Source organism: Euleptes europaea, chromosome 19, assembly GCF_029931775.1.
Source record: "Euleptes europaea isolate rEulEur1 chromosome 19, rEulEur1.hap1, whole genome shotgun sequence".
NCBI lineage: Eukaryota > Metazoa > Chordata > Lepidosauria > Squamata > Sphaerodactylidae > Euleptes > Euleptes europaea.
In genome coordinates, this window is record NC_079330.1 from 3,371,166 (window position 1) to 3,387,748 (window position 16,583).

General features: G+C 45.7%; 1 protein-coding gene across 1 annotated transcript in view; it reads left to right on the forward strand.

The window, feature by feature from the left end:
• Positions 1-3,261, forward strand: part of CASZ1 (castor zinc finger 1) — a 206,000-nt gene extending 202,739 nt beyond the window's left edge. The window contains exon 20 of the mRNA XM_056865103.1: positions 2,066-3,261. Within this exon, the coding sequence (XP_056721081.1) occupies positions 2,066-3,261 (1,196 nt within the window). The remainder of the gene's footprint in view (positions 1-2,065) is intronic.
• Positions 3,262-16,583: the final 13,322 nt, after the last annotated feature.

Consider the following 16,583-nt stretch of genomic DNA (forward strand, 5'->3'; position numbering starts at 1 on the left):
AGAAAACAGATGTCAGTTTAGATTGTGCTAGAAAATGAGTTTCCAGAAAAGTAATGTAATGAGATTATTTGCATATAACTGGATGGTGATTGAGTTGTCTGAATGCACCCTAGCATGTCAATGCACACTGCAGTTAAAGTGGTTTACTGTACTCATGGTGCATATAGGCAGAAGTGTTGCCAAAATGATCAGTTTCTTTAAAATGTAAGCTGCAAACACTAGCTCAGCCAGTATAAAATCTGCCTAGGAATATCAAAGGTGATTTCAGCCCTGCATAAAGCAGTTTCTATGTGGCTTGTTAAAATCTAGATAGTGCATCTGTAGGGAGGGGCTGTGGCTCAGCAGAGGAGCCTCTGCTTTGCATACAGACGGTCCCAGGTTCAATTCCCAGGATCTCTGGTTAAAAGGACCAGGCAATAGGTGAGGTGAAAACCTCAACCTGAGACTCAGGAGAGCTGCTGCCAGTCTGAGTAGGCAGTGCTGACCTTGGTGGACCAATGGTGTGATTCAGTGTAAGGCAACTTCATGTGTGTTCATCTGACTAAGATTCAAAGGAAAGCTTTTCAAGGAGTACTTGTTTGTTTGGGCATAAGCAATCAGCTCTACTGACACAGAATGTGCCTAGATGAATGTGTTGTCTGCTTGGATAGGTTGAGTTCATTGAGGGGGGAGGGGCCTCAAAGTGCTTCTTCTGTCTGGCAGATGGTCTCCCCATAATGGTCCTGCCATCACCATGGACTGTAGTGGAGATGGGACTAATGCAGGATGACGTTCTGGGTGTGTATAAATTGGAGGCACTGTGGATATGTATCAATCTGCCTTCAAAAGTACTAATGTGGACCCAAGCCCTTCTTGCAAAAAGGCCCACAGAATAAAGAAATATCTGTCTGGATCTTTTTCTGCAGATTGAATGAGCACCTTGCATATATGTGTCTACCAGTTGCTAATCCGTGCTGTTCCCCCTCCTGCTTGTGAGGCAGAAGGGAACCACTGAGGCTCCAGCTTGGATTCAGCTGTAATTCTAACATGCCAAGTCTTTTAAAAATGTATAAGGGTCCTTCTCCCAAATGTGGTTGTAAAACACTGACCAGGAAATGAGGAGGAGAGCTGAGAGAACATGTAAAACATTACTTTTTATCAGATGGACAGGGTGGCTGTGGAAGCTCCACAAAGTGCAGGTGTTCTGAGCAAACATTTAGAAAACGAGATCTTGTTCTGTGCTCAGGCTGTCAGCTTCCCTGGTGGAGCCTGCTGCTCACTGACGTGGTCTGTTTTAGCCTCCTGCTTCTTTGTTCTAACTGTGTGTGTAAAGTGTCTTCAAGTCACAGCCGACTTATGGCGACCCCTTTTGGGGTTTTCATGGCAAGAGACTAACAGAGGTGGTTTGCCAGTGCCTTCCTCTGCACAGCAACCCTGGACTTCCTTGGTGGTCTCCCATCCAAATACTAACCAGGGCTGACCCTGCTTAGCTTCCGAGATCTGACGAGATCAGGCTAGCCTGGGCCATCCAGGTCAGGGCTTGTTCTAACTAGAGTACAAATATTTAGGTATGGTAGCACCAGATCACAAAGTCCCTCTAGAAATAAAGGATTAAGGGGGGGATGTACAACTAGCAAAAAGCAGCAAAAGCCCCTTTCTTCATCTCTAGTGCCATTCATAGCTTGCAGAATCGGGAAAAGGACAGAGTTCACAGAGCAGCCCTACTGGGCCTGATCTGATGAACGGCTGAAAGTCTCGACTGGTACAGCAGTGTGGTTTCAAATGTCCATTTCTCTTCAGGGATGCCTTGACTTTGCGATGGCAACATTTTAGAAATTAAATGAGAACAGTTTGTCCAAAGGGGTCCACTGCAATACTCCTTGGATAAAACTTGATTTCTACAGCTTGGCTGTGGTCCATTGTACTTCAGGCCCCCTCAGAGATCTCATTCCAACAACATCCACCAAGGGCAGAGATTAACGTGTGTCAGGAGAAAACCGCTTCTCTGAATCCAGCCAAACTGGAAAGAGAAATGGTCCTGATCCAGCTTAGTCCTGAATTCCTCTCTCTACCTTCATTTCTGCAGGGAACACCATCACCATGCCAACTGCAGCAGGGGCCAAGAAGCGCTTCTGGATCATCGAGGATATGTCGCCATTTGGCAAGCGACGCAAAACCGCATCTTCCCGCAAGATGCTGGACGAAGGGATGATGCTGGAGGGCTTCCGGCGTTATGACCTCTATGAGGACTGCAAAGACTCCAGCTGCCAGTTCTCTCTTAAGGTCACCCACTACCACTGCACCCGGGAGAACTGCGGCTACAAGTTCTGTGGCCGCACCCACATGTACAAGCATGCGCAACACCACGACCGCGTCGACAACCTGGTGCTGGATGACTTCAAGCGCTTCAAGTCCTCTCTCAGCTGCAACTTCCCTGACTGTCAGTTCTCGGGCAACAGCACGCACTTCCACTGCCTGCGCTGCGGTTTCCGCTGCACCGACAGCACCAAGGTGACCGCCCACCGCAAGCACCATGGCAAGCAGGACGTGATCAGCGCCGCAGGCTTCTGCCAGTTCAGTTCCAGCGTGGACTGCGAGGTGTCCGACTGCAAATACAAACTCAAGTGTTCCCACTTCCACTGTACCTACCCAGGTTGCAAGCACACGGTGGTGGGCATGTCACAGATGGACTCGCACAAGCGCAAACACGAGAAGCAGGAGCGAGGAGAGCTGCCGGCCATCTCTCCAGGGCCCGAGGGCCTCCCCCACTCCGCCATGGAGTACGACACGCAGAACTCTTCCGTCAACCTGGACAGCTCCCTCAACCTCAGCACCGACGCAAACACCTCCCTATTCTTCCTGCAGAACGCTGCTGGCGTGGGCCTCAACGACTCCCTGGACCTCAGTCAGAAACCACCAGAGGTAGCGAGCAGCACTCCTTCTCCCGCTGGAGAGGGCACGGCCCCCGGAGAGCACGATCAGGTACCAGCTAGCAGTGGCCAAGTGGAGGAGGAAGACGAATCTTCCCATGATGAGGAAGATGAAGAGGAAATGAATGAGGAGGAAGAGGAAGATGACGATGATGACGACGATGAAGATGACGATGAGGAGGAGGATCTGAACACAGATTCCGAAGAGTCGCTTCCTGAGGCAGAGGGCTTGCCTGCTAAAGACGTTGGGGAACTTGGAGAGGCCATTTCTCCTTCTGCAGACCACAGCGATGCTTCCAGGCCACCGAGAGAGCAAGCCCCAACACTCGCCCCCCCTGAGGCCTCCACTTAACCTACAAACAGCAGGATTTGGGTCTTTTTTAAAAAAAACTGACTTGATAGTGGACCCTACTATGTGAGGCAAGAACAAATGCTAGGATGGCAAAAGAGACATCCCAACGCCACCCCAGAACACGCACAAGAGTGGAAGGAGAAAAAATCCTTGGACCAGATGAAGAAAGCCTTGTGCCCATGAGAGGGGTGGAGGGGGGCAGAGGGAGCCGTCTGTTGGGACGCACGTGTTTACAGGGTGGCAGACGGCAAATCACTTTACTATTATGCAGATAGGGTGGGCCATGGAGAAGATGGATGTGCTAACCATTAGGGCAACCGTTCCCCCCCCTCCTTCCCCAATCTACTGCTTGTATGTGGGGGGGGGGGGAACAGAGTTGTTTATTTCCCTCCAATTCCTATTTTATTTTCTTGTTCTCATTTGTCCTTTTAACACTCCTCCCATTCTCAGGGAGAGGGGGCAGCTAGCATCCGATGGTGAATATTGGGGATAATGATAATATATATTTGCAAATAAGGATTTGGTTCCTTTAAAGCCACAAGCTAAGTTCTTTGCCATCTGAGGGGGGAATTGGGGTTGGGGTGGGTGTCAGTATCACTCATACTTCTAATTTTTTTCTCCAGCATCAAATGAATAGGAGAAATATGGGTCTCAGGCAGTTTGGGTTGGTTGGGGAAGGGGTATTTATTATCAGTTTTAAAAAAGAGAGAGAAAAAAAGAAGCATTAACTAACCGAACAGGGCTGGGAATGGGGACGCTTCTCTGTTCTTCCAGATCCTCTTTGTTATTAGAGAAAATAATAATTATTATTAATAATAACTTTTTTAAAAGAAAGAAAGAACTATTTATATTGCCAGACTCCCACCCATGAGGAACAGTCCTGGGGGGACGGGGCGGAGGAGGCTTCTACCCAGCGGTAATGGAAGTAAAGGGTATAGAGTAGCAGTGAAAAGATTCCTTGCAGAGGGGCTTGGATTTAACCCTCCCCAGCCCAGACACCATTGCCCTGAGCATGTTCTCTTTCTTCCTTTCCCTGCTTCAGAGCCCCCTCCCTCCAATTCTGAACTTGGGGTAGGATATGGATTGGTGGGGAGGCGCTCGGGATGCTGTGCTCTGCCTTGCTGCTAACAGAAGGAGAGGAAAGAGAGCATCAGTACCTCATAGCGGGCCTGGCTAGCCCTTGTTCCGGAGGATGGTTTTTATTTAGCTATGATAAGGAAGCAATCCTTCTGTCCCTGGCTGCGGTCTCAATTTTTGGACACCAATTATGTTTCATGAAAGTTGAAAAAGCGGGCAAAACCTTCCACTGTTTTAGCGGGAGTAGGTTTGGGGGGGGGGTCATACCTTCCAGGTCCCCTCTTTGGATATACTTGGGCATCTTTCCTTAGAATTGGGACGTGAACACTATACCATTCTGAATCCAAGGATGGAGATGCTTCTTTGCCCTTGTGGGGCGGCAGTTATCCCAAGTTGCAGTTCACAGAAAGTGAGAGGCCTGGTTGCCCTCTGTTAACACAGCTGCATGGCGCACAAAACAGCAGCCGTTGGACTGAAAGCTCAGTCCCACAGCCACAGGCAGAGTCCAGGCACATCCTAAATGGGGAACATGTTAGAGCCCCCAAAAAGTAGCTGTGGAGAAGTTGACTCCCTGGATCTGCAAAGGTCCTTTTGCTTTCCAGTACTTGGTGGTTTCAGTTTTGAGTTGTTAATGCCTAACCAAGCCAGCCACAGAAACAACCCTCTGTGTCCAATGGACATGTCATTTTAGTGCAAAAAGGCTCAGAGTTTTATTGAATTCCTCGATTGAACAGTCACACACACAAGCACCTCGGCAGTTGAAACAGAAAGGATCTGATAAGACTATTGGTGGGGGCTAAGGGTTTTTTACGACTAGGGATGAAAGACAAGAATAGCTAAGAAAAGGTCGTGGGGCTAATACTATGGCGGGAGAGCAAATAGAGAGGAGCCATACAAGAGTGTCTAATAAAAAACCTCTGCCTCACAGATCAGACCCACTCTGACATCCTGTTGGGTTACTCTTGTACAATTATCAGCTCCATTCACTCTCAGCTAAGGGCATTTTCCCCCAGCATTCAAAAAACTTGGTTAAGCAGTAAAAGCTATGGGGGGGTCTTCACCAGTCCATTTGGCACAGCTCTCCCTTTTGAGCAGCAAGCAATTCTGACTTCAGATTTCAATTAGGTAGCTATTTTAAAAAAGGAAAGAAAAAAATGGTCACTGATGGTCACTTAATCATACGACCTTCTCCCTCTCCAAATTCCAAATTGATTTGTTTGTGTGGCTTTTTCTGCACACAGGGTGCTATTTCTGCTTGCCCTAAATTTTGTTTTGGGGAGACGGGGCATCTACTTTTCTCCCACCAACTAGAAAACTCATGACTCCCAGTTCCATAGCTAAAATCAAAACAAACAAACCAACAACAATGAACTTGGGCTGCATTTCAAGACCGTTTTTGATATGGCAAATCAATAGCCACCACTTCGTGCACACAGAAAGGCAGGATTTTAAAAAATGTTTAAAATAATAAACTCACCAAGAGTTGACGTTTCCCTGCAGTTTTGGCATCAGGCAGTGGTTTTCTGATGTTTAGCAAAGGGTTACTGACTCTCCTTATCGTTGCTTGACCCTCTGTTTAACCGTTCTCTTCCAGTATGTGGCAAACTCTGATTTTATTTATTTGTTTATTTATATTTACATTTTTACCCCCACCCTTGCTGCCCAGCCGAGGCCAGGCTCAGGGCGGCTAACATCAACAAAAAACATACAGTACAATAAAACCACAACAATAATCTGAAAATTATTTAATTTCCAGTTACTGATCAATTAAATAAATTAAATAGTTAAAAAAACAAATGGCGCTCATCATAAATGCATAGGGCCGGTTCCTGCACTGAGGAGACAACAGCACCATGCCAGCTAAGTAGGGGGAGAACGTCAAGTCACCAACTTCACAATGTCAAAAACAGTGGAGAGAATTGGCAGTTGATGAGATTTTATTCCATGTCTTTGATCTCTCGGAGGGACTCAAATTTTTGCAGAAATTGAAGCCAAGTAAATAGTTTAATAAATACAAATAAAATAAACTGGGAGAGGACAGTGACGGACAGTGCAGGATGTCTGGGCAAGATTTGAAAGCACATTTTATCCCATGTTTCTTACTTCTTAGGTACCATGGGGTGGTAACAGGCTCTACAACGCTTGCAGTCATATTTTTGGAAAATATTGGGGCAGGGGGGCAATGCTTAAGCTTCGTGTGTATGTTAGTAAATGTCTCGGCATCACTTGAATAAGCATTTGACGACCTAGAAGGCTAAAGAGTTGACAACTCTCTGGCACCTTTAACAGAGGAGTAGGCCCACAAGCCTTGGCAATAGTAGCTCCCACCCAGCTCTAACCACTTGGCCAGTGCCTCCCAGCTAGCAACAAAAGCAAGAGGGGCAAAGCAGAGGCACACACAGATATGGGGGTTCTACGTTCTTCCCCCTTGTGGTTCTCTGCAATTTCTTTTGCTTCAGCCTCTTTTCATTCCACACTTACTCTCCTCAAGTAACTCCTTTCCCCTCCCCCCACTTCCAAAACACCTGATGGTCAAAATAAATACAACAGTCGATCCCTCCCCAGTTTTCAAACCTTCTGCTTATTTTTTCTCCACTTACAAAACAATGAAAGGGAGCGTTTTTTATATCTATAAATATGATCCACTGCCCTCCAAGGGCCCTGATTTGGGAAGAAGCACTTAACAGTCCTTGGCTCACAGGGTGAAATTAAGAACAGGCTTAAAAGCTACAGCAAATGTCAGTGCTGTGATGGATTTTTTGTTTTTTGAAGGAAGGAGGAGAGGCCGCCAATTAAAGCAAGGCATTTAAGGGTGGTTAACTTTGTCAAGCAATAAGCCACACGGTCCTGGGCCACAGTGTTGCATCCCAGTGGAGAATGTATGCCCTTTGGCCCTAGAGAAGCCATTCCACTCACAAATCAGAGGGTGTAATGCAGCGTGATTGAATTTGCAGGCCAGGAACCCATCCTATGACAGCAGGAGGGAGGGGCACCATGTGAACATGCTGCTCTGGCACCTGCGTGGATGGCATGGCGTCCAAAGGCACAGCAGCCGGGAGGACACCAGGAGATGCAACGGCCGTAAGAGGGTCTCGTGTGCTCCAGTTCAACCAGCGGACTTACAATGTCTTCTGCTGGATCAGGCAACAGAGTGAGAGGGGTATTCTTGAAGGTCATAAGTGGACTGCAGTGGAACTCGTCAGCTTTAAAAATGGGGCAGGAAAAGAACAGAACACAGTTTTCAACACACACACAACCAAAACCATAGGCCTGACCCTCTTAACTATTTGCTTGCTCTTGAAAAGGGGGGGGGGAGTTAGCCGCTCTCCCAAAAGGGTTATAAAGTTCATAGGAAATGATTTTTGTAAAGGAAAAAAACATTTTTTACATGTAGCAAAAGTTTTTTTTTTTAAGTCCCTAAATTTAGAAAGGAGAAACAAACCACACAAACAGAGAGACAACTTATGAGGGAGAATTCTAGCCTTTTGTAAAATCCATATTGCACACTAGGACTATAAGCCATTGCTAGCTCATTTTGAATTTTAAATGTGTACTTTTTTCTCGTTTTTAATTTTTCTTTCTGTGTGGGGGTGGGGGGTGGGGAGAAAAAAAAAAAGTGATGCTTGAATTACCAATGCTCTTTTTAATGTTTTATAAATATGTATGTGTATATATATATATAAATATAAAATAATATGTATGCACATATATATGTGTGTGTATATATCTATATGTATATACCCTATATGTATAGATATATAGCTATATATAGGTTTTTGAGACAAAAATAATGCAGAAAGTGAAAAAAAAATCCTAAAACAGGACAGTGTGCTCTGATTTTACTTGAATTTGGTCTCCTCAGCACCTACGTTATTAAGAACTGAATATTTTTCCACTTGAATTTAGTGCTATTAGAAATTTAATATATGTGTTTTATTTATTTGATTTTTTTTGCATGACTGATGCAAGGTTTGACATTTTCACTCAATAAAAACTGGAAAAAAACAAACAAGCAAAAAAAACCAAACTATTGCAGCTTTCTGCTAATTTGTAGTATGATCTTACAGGAATGCAAATCTTGTTTTATTACTGCTGCTACTGTTACTATTATTTTGCACTTTTAAAATTTCGTGGCAATTCTTAATCTCTGACTTCTTTGGTCTCAAAATTCTGGGATCAAAGTTGAATTGCTGTAGACAAAAAATGCCACCGTTCCAGCCTGCCGGGAAGTTCTGACATTTCAAGGTGGGAAACCCCTTTCCCTAATTCCAAATTGAGGCGGAAGGGAGTGTTACTCAGTAGTGGGGTGGGTGGGAGAGAAGTAGTAATACTACTAACTATAGCGTGGATTATGGGGGGGGGTGATTGAGTGGAATGTCTGCGTTTATTGGGGGGAGGAATGACTGCAGCATCAGTGCTGGAACAGGAAAATTTCGGTTTAAATCCCTGTTCACCCATGGAGCTTGCTGAGTAACCTCTTCCGAACTTACTTCATATGGTTGCTAGGAGGATAACAGGGGAGACCCCTTTTTCGGCCATAAGCTCTGGTCCCCATTTGCATGCAGGAGAACTGGGACTGTGATTCAATCAAAACGCCCACTGAATCCGGAGCTGAGCTGTTCCTCTATTTGCCAGCAGACTGGCAAGCTTGCCCCTTTAAATATGGAGAAATGCCTCTGCTGGTCTGGAATGAGGTTTTGCAGCCGGAGATCAGTGCTGCTCTCGCAAGCCCTGCACTTCAAACTACTGAACCAACATACCCTGGGGCTCAGTTTCCCAGGGAATGTCCCAGCTCCTCGCGAGTCTTCCTACAAAGTTTGTAGAGCACAATCCCTCTCTTTAAGTAACTGAAAGGCAGGTCAGCCTACCACCGCATCGCAGATCTGATTGGGGTTGTTTGGTCAAGACCAGTGGCTGTTCAGTGGCTACACTAGCTTCACAATCCCATCCCTTAGCTGGTCCTCCTCTTGGTTGACATCTGGCATGGGGGAGGGGACACTGGTGGTGACACAAGAAGCGATCTCTGAACAGATCTTATGAGCCTTAAAAATGGAAAACAGACAAGACAAACTATAGGGTATTCTGCCACTTCTATGCCAACAGGTAAATGTACTTCCATTTTAGCAGCCCAATAGACAAAAGTCTGTCAAAGTATGGGTGGGAGATACACCATCTGCATAGTTTCAGGAGGTTAGCTATGCCGGAAGTATGCATTAGAGGTATCTGATGAAGGGGGCGTTGACTCACCAAAGCTTATATCAAAAAAATCTTGTTGGTCTCTTAAGATGCTACTTGACTTAACTCTAGACTATCTGCACACAACACATACACCAGAGCTCCTCTTGACATTGCACAGTACCAAACTTCCATCCGTTGCTGTCACAATATATCTGATGGGTGGGGGACTACTTTGAAAAAGCAAAACAAGGTGCTGCTAGTAGTGCAGACCAAGTGTGCACATGCACATTCACACTCAGCGCACACAAATACATCACTACATGAACATGAACTTTGGTTCTAAAGTAGCAAAGTAGACCTTCCCTGCAGTTGCTCTTGTAAAAGATGAAACTCAAGGGCATGACACAGCCAAATGAAGCCCGTTCAAGTCCCAGCAATGTCAACAGGAGATTTAAGGGCAATGGTCCCATAAAAATTAGTGAGATTTACATGAACTTAACTTCTGGCTGGCATGCACTCCGCATTCAAAAAACAGCGACTGAGATATTATGGAATAATGGTCTAGCTCTCGCTGTCAAATCTTGGCTTTGTTTTAACCAGCAAAAGTAGGACAGTACTCTACAGAAAAATCCTTCCTTCCACTTGCCAGTTTTTTTTCCTGACCAGAATGTGGAGGTTACTAACTTTGCAAAGTTTACAATGCTTTTCTATGGTGGGGGGCGACCCATTTGGGGGCCCATAAAATTGGACTCCCTATCCCAAACTTGGTTCATGCAAGGAGAATCCCTTGCAGGTACTCTGAAAATTTGATGACTCTACCTTGAAAAAAATTCCCATAGGGAAAAGCCAAAAAAAAATCTGAATGCTTATTTGGCTTTTTTGGTGATTGGCTATCCGATTTAGGATTGATTCCCAGTTTTAATATTCGGCTGAAATTAAACCCAAAAGAAGCCGGAAAAGCCGTTTGTTTGTTTGTTTATTTTTAGTTCAGTAAACCCAATACGCACACTCCTAGTGCAAAGAGACCAGAGCGAGGCCTCTGTGTGTTTCCAGCTGCCTGTGTCATCCCTTCAAAGGGCTCCTGGAACCAGAGGCACAGGCCAAGCCAAGCAGAAAGGGGGGGGGGAGATTATGGCTCGTCTCCCTTTCAAAGCCACCCCCTCATCCCCAGTAGTTCCGCTGCTGCTCCCAGCCAGCCTATTCTTCAGCTGTCATTATCCAAACACGCTCCTAATCCGACCTCGGAGCGCAGAGTTTTGTTCTTGCTGGAGCCGTGCCTGTAGCAGACGCGTTATTTTTACATTAATGCTTTTTGAGCAGAAAGAAACAAGACACGTACAAACACACAACAAGCACCACCGGCAGCTCGCAGGGCTCCCGTCGGGACTTGCTCAGCTCTCTTTGTTGGGCTCCCACTTCTCTTCCAGAAGAGAGTGACTAATTTATGGGAGAGAAAAGGCAAGTTCGACAAATTAACACGCAGCCTGCAGGCTGGAACAGGGCTGGCCAGAAGCCTGATGGGCTCTCTGCCTGGTGGAGGCTGCGAGGCATGTTCTCTCCCCTACACACACATACACACACAAACCCGAGAGATGAACCAGGGAGATGGGGCGATCGCCACAAGTTTGTGTGATTTCTCGGCTGACAGGCGCTGTGTGCAGAGCAGCCTTCAAAGGCGGCTGTTGAGCCGCAGCAGAGTTGAGCACACACAGGAAGAAGGACGCGTGAGACCCCAGAACGCACCTCCATGGAGGCTGCGGTTTGAGAGCAGACGCCTTGCCCCCAGGCCATGCACATGTACTTTGGGTCCCACCTTCGCCTCTGTCTCAAAACCCGAGGTGGCTGATGGAAAAACAGGATGAGCAGATGTTCTCCTTCAGTTCTGCTGCCTGACTCCATCCTTAAAGGTTGCTTCCTTCCATCTACCCAATTATGATCAGGAACACAAGATATATCCGAGGGGTCAAAATCATCTAAGCTCCACAAGCCCCCAAATATGCATACGTTATCCCTGGGTCCTGCAGCAGAGAGGACAGGCCCTGCAGGAAGAGCAAATCTGCCCAAGACGTGAGCAAATCATCTTCCACCAACCACCACCAGGGCCTCTAGCCATTTTTCTGAATCCATTTTTAAACACAAGAATCACATCAGCAAAACCCATCCCGGGCAGATCGCAACAGGAACTTTTGTCCCAAGGGATTCAAGTGGCCATCACTAATACCTCAGCTGCACTGACCCGGATGGGCCAGGCTAGCCCCATCTCATCAGATCTCAGAAGCTAAGCAGGGATGGCCCAGGTTGTACTTGGATGGCAGACCACCAAGGAAGTCCAAGGTTGCTATGCAGAGGCAGGCAATGGCAGAGCACCTTTGTTGGACTCTTGCCTTGAAAATCCCATGGGCTTGCCATAAGCCAGCTGTGACTTGAAGCTACTTTCCACCAAATCACAGCAAGCAGCTCAAATATCTCAGCAGCCACAGCAGAAGCTAAGCAGGGTAGGCCACAATTAGTACTTGGATGGGAGACCACTGAGGAAGACTGAGGAACCTATGCAGAGGAAGGCAACAGCAAACCACTTCTGCTCATCTCTTGCCCTGAACACCTGTGGACAGGGTGGACAGCACATCTTTTATTCAGGTGTAGTAGACCCCAGTGGTCACCAAGATCATGTGGAGGGAATCAGGGCTGTTCTTACCATATGGCATCTACCATTAAAGCAGCAGTACAAGTCTGCCAAAGTCAGCAACTCACAGAATTATCTTCTAACTTGCCCACTCTCATAAGCATAAGTCAGTGTTTTGTGGCCTGGAAGAAAGAGGGAGGGAATTCAACTCTGTCCTGGTTTACAAAACTTCCCCTGCCTGGTCGCTTGGAGGCACATCTACTTGTCACAGCTATTTGCATTAAAGAAACACAAATTGTTAAATTATTTAGACTGCTATTATATTTTTAACACTATATGTGTGTGTGTGGGGGTGCAATTTGGATATACAGCCTCAGGCATCAAAACATCTTGGATTGTTTCTGTGGAAAAAATACCTTTCTTAACCCCAGAGAACTACAACAGAGGACTCAGCCTAGCAATCATATGGTATTCTTCCTAAATATCTGAGCCTTGAAGGGCACCAACAGAGCCCTTAACACCATATATTCACCCTGTTGTGGCCACAATTTGGCCACATTTCTTCTCCAGGATCTGCCCATCTAAGGCAACAAAGATCTTGACAGAGGTCTTTTATGCATGGCTATTTCACTCACCGTCACCCCTGTCCCTGCGTTTCCCCACTATTTGCCCACATTTTCAGGGACCTGTTTTATCTCAAATTTGCAAACGTGGGGAAAATGTGGGGAAAGGCAGGGGAAAAGCGAGGCAACCTCTGACGGTCGGAAACGGCATGCATAATCAACGCAAAGACCCAAAGTCATCAGAGGGGTGACGGCGAGTGAAACAGACATGCATAAAAGACCAGAGAGTGCATTCTCATGGGCATTTTCTGGTTTCTTACTGGAAGAGTGTGCATATGGGAGCAACTTACAGCAGCCCAATACGTCGTGTTGGAAATTATTGTTGTTGTTGTTTCTGTTGTTATCATTATTATTACTAATCCCCCCACCCCCCACACAGAGTTTCTTACCAATTAGCTGTCCAAGCCAAAAGACAGCACCAGGCAAGCAGAGGGCTGTAAAGGCACAAAGAAGAACGGTGGAGCAAGCAGCTCCCAGCCACACCTTGAAGGTGCACAATGCTCCAGCTAGCGCCCTGAGACACACTCCTCACGCTTTGTTTGGCACTGGCAGGGCCTCCTACACCCAATCTGAGACAAACTCAGGAGTTTTGCAACTTCTGGAGGGAAGTGAGAAGCAAACCTGAAGGCTCCAAAACAAGCTCTTAGCTGGTACATCAAGTACATGCCACTCTTGGGGATTGCAGAGAAGGGAGAGTACAGAAAACCCTGCCAGCACCTCCCCCTTTGAGCAGGGCCCTTTTTAGAGAACATGTGCTCAAGGCCCTACTTGAAGGTTTTCCTCCTAACCAGCATGCTCAATACAGATGCCAAACTAGTTCCTCTTTAGCCCTATGCACTGGGTGCTGGATAGTGATCTCCAACTATCATTAATAGAAAATAATCAAAGAACTGCTCTAAAATAATCAAAGAAATGCTCTAATCAAGCTGATTATAATACGCATTGCTTTAGAAAACAAAAAGTTAATACAGAACAGGGCCACACCTCAACTGTAAAACAGTTCTCTCTTCCAGCATCTCAGTTGCAATACAAAATGCTTTGCTTTGCAACACAGCTGAAGTAGACCTTTAATGTATTTTTCAAGAGCAAGAACGCCGCTTTGCCAACCATCACCCTCCCCCATGTAGTTGCCTGCACACTGTGGTTAAGGTACCACTTGGCAAATGTTCACTTCACATCTGGTGTTGCATTGCCAACTTAATTTCAAGAACATTGGATGGAAGAGCCAAGACAAATCTCACAGTTACAAGGCTGAGCCTGGAAGAATCTAGTGCACAAAGCCCAATACAGGCATACCTTGTTATATTGTGCTTCGCTTTATTGAGCTTTGCAGATACTGCATTTTTGAGCAAGTATATCAAGGCCGTTTTTCCAACAGCATGTGCTCACTTCGTGTCTCTGTGTCACATATTGGCAATTCTCGCAATAGTTCAAACATTTTCATCAATATTATAGTACATTAGTATACATATAGTATATTGGGAAGGCTCGTGGCTCAGTGGTAGAGCATCTGCTTGGCATGCAGAAGGTCCCAGGTTCAATCCCCGGCATCTCCAGTTAAAGGGACTAGGCAAGTATGTGAAGTGAAAAGACCCCTGCCTGAGACCCTGGAGAGCCGCTGCCGGTCTGAGTAGACAATACTGACTTTGATGGACTAAGGGTCTGATTCAGTATAAGGCAGCTTCAGGAGTTCATGTGTACATGTTTTTAGACATAATGCTATTGCACACTTAATGGACTACAGTATAGGGTAAACATAATTTTTATATGAACTGGGAAACCAAAAAATTCGTGTGACTTCATTTATTGAGATATTCATTTCATTACAGTGGTCTAGAACCAAACCCGCAATATCTCCGAGGTATGCTTGTACTGGCAATCCCCGCACTGCCCGATACAGCAATCTTGGGGTCCAAGCATTATTTTATTATTTATAGGAAATCTATCCTTCCCTGCCTCCAAAGTGCTCAGGTCGGCAGACATGGTTCTCCCCTGCTCCATTTTATCCTTACGACAGCCCTCAACCGAAAGCACATTCCACTGTGATTTGTGAGAGGCCGGCTTGTTATTCCAGGCCCCCCAATGTTTAATACGCCAAAGTTTAATATCAGTGAATACTAGGCCTGAAGCCTGAACCAGTGTTTCATAGAAGGAAAGCAGGGTGCTTTCCCTTCACAGTTAGGCTGAGACAGAGTGACTGGCCCAAGATCACCCAGTCAGCTCCATGACAGAATGAAGATTTGTATCTGAGACTCCCCAGTTCTCACTGGCCCCTCTCTGCCACCCTGGCTGACAATAACATAATGATACAACCAGGAGCTGTGTAAGGTGCAGTGCACCTGTTTGGCCCACTGAACTGTAGGTACAACTGATGAGGCGGGAGTGAGGACTGTACGTTTTTCGGCAACATTGGCTCCTTGCCTGACCTAACTGTGCCAAAGCTGACATTAATGAAACTGTGGAATAGGGATAATATCTCGTTTAGCACAGACCTACTTGTGTTGGAGGGAGGGGGAAATATGACCTTAGTTCCACAGGAGAATGTGAGAGGGACTCACAGGTAATTCTAAAGTGGCTGCACATTTGTGTCATGCAAACCCTTTTGTGGGGATCAAATTGCAGTCTTTCTGACACTGGACTGACAAAAATAGGTCCACTTTTGGGTTTTAACTTACATGAACAAGGAGAACCATCAGTTCTGTTAATATATAATGCTTGAAAAGGGGAGGGGGGAAAGGGCCTACTGCCACATCAACTGAATTCCAACCCTAGAAAAACTTAATCCTGTACCCCATACCAGAGCAGAGTAAAGCAATACCATCACTTCGCGTGATCTGGACACTATACTTCTGTCGATACAGGTCAAGATCACATTTGTCTTTTTAGCTACAGCATCACACTGCTGACTCATGTTCAGTGTTTGGTCTACTAAGACCCCAAGATCCTTTTTGCACACACTACTCCTAAGACAAGTCTCCCCCATCCTATAATTATGCATTTGATTTTTCCTACCTAAATGCAAAACTTTACATTTATCTCTGTTCAAATGCATTTTTATTAGTTTTAGCCCAATTATCCAGCCTGTCAAGATCATCCTGTCTTTTACCATATTTGCAACCCCTCCCAATTGAGTATTGTCTGCAAATTTAATAAGCATCCCCTTTCTTCCTTCATCCAAATTATATATCATCAATCCTACATGGAGTGGACTGGCTATGATTACTTAGGGGAGTGGAGAAAAGTACCCTGCACATGCTCAGAATGCACTCTATAGTAACCCTTTTTATGTTGGAAGTTAGTGTAGCGTAATAGCAGGCCGTTCTCTCCGTCACCCTCAGCTGTCTATAATATGGAGATAACAAGTGGTCTACCTCACAAAATTATTGCTAATTAATAATGTATATGAGGCGCTTTGAACACTGAAAGCACTGCAGAAATGCTATGTGTTATCATCATTGTTCCTGGTCCGTAGAACTGAAAACAAATTCTAAAACCAGTTTGAAGTCTGAGCCCCGGCTCCAATTACGCAAAGCTAAGTTACACTATTTTCTAATGTTTCTCTTTGGAGAAGTAGAAGCTGCTTTCTTTCCCCTCAGAGTCTAATTTTTTAATGCACACCTGAAGGAGCCAGGGTGAGGAACAGAGGTCTTCAAGGCCAGGCACGTCTTTGAATCCAAGGCTGGGAGGCTAAAATGAGGACATCTTTTCCTCCTTTTTGGCAGGGAATTTTTTTAAACAAACAAAGTGAAGAAACACTGAGGATTTAAGTAAACAGTGGAAGATTTCTCTGACAGGCGAGCTAAGGAGCCTTTGCCCTTACC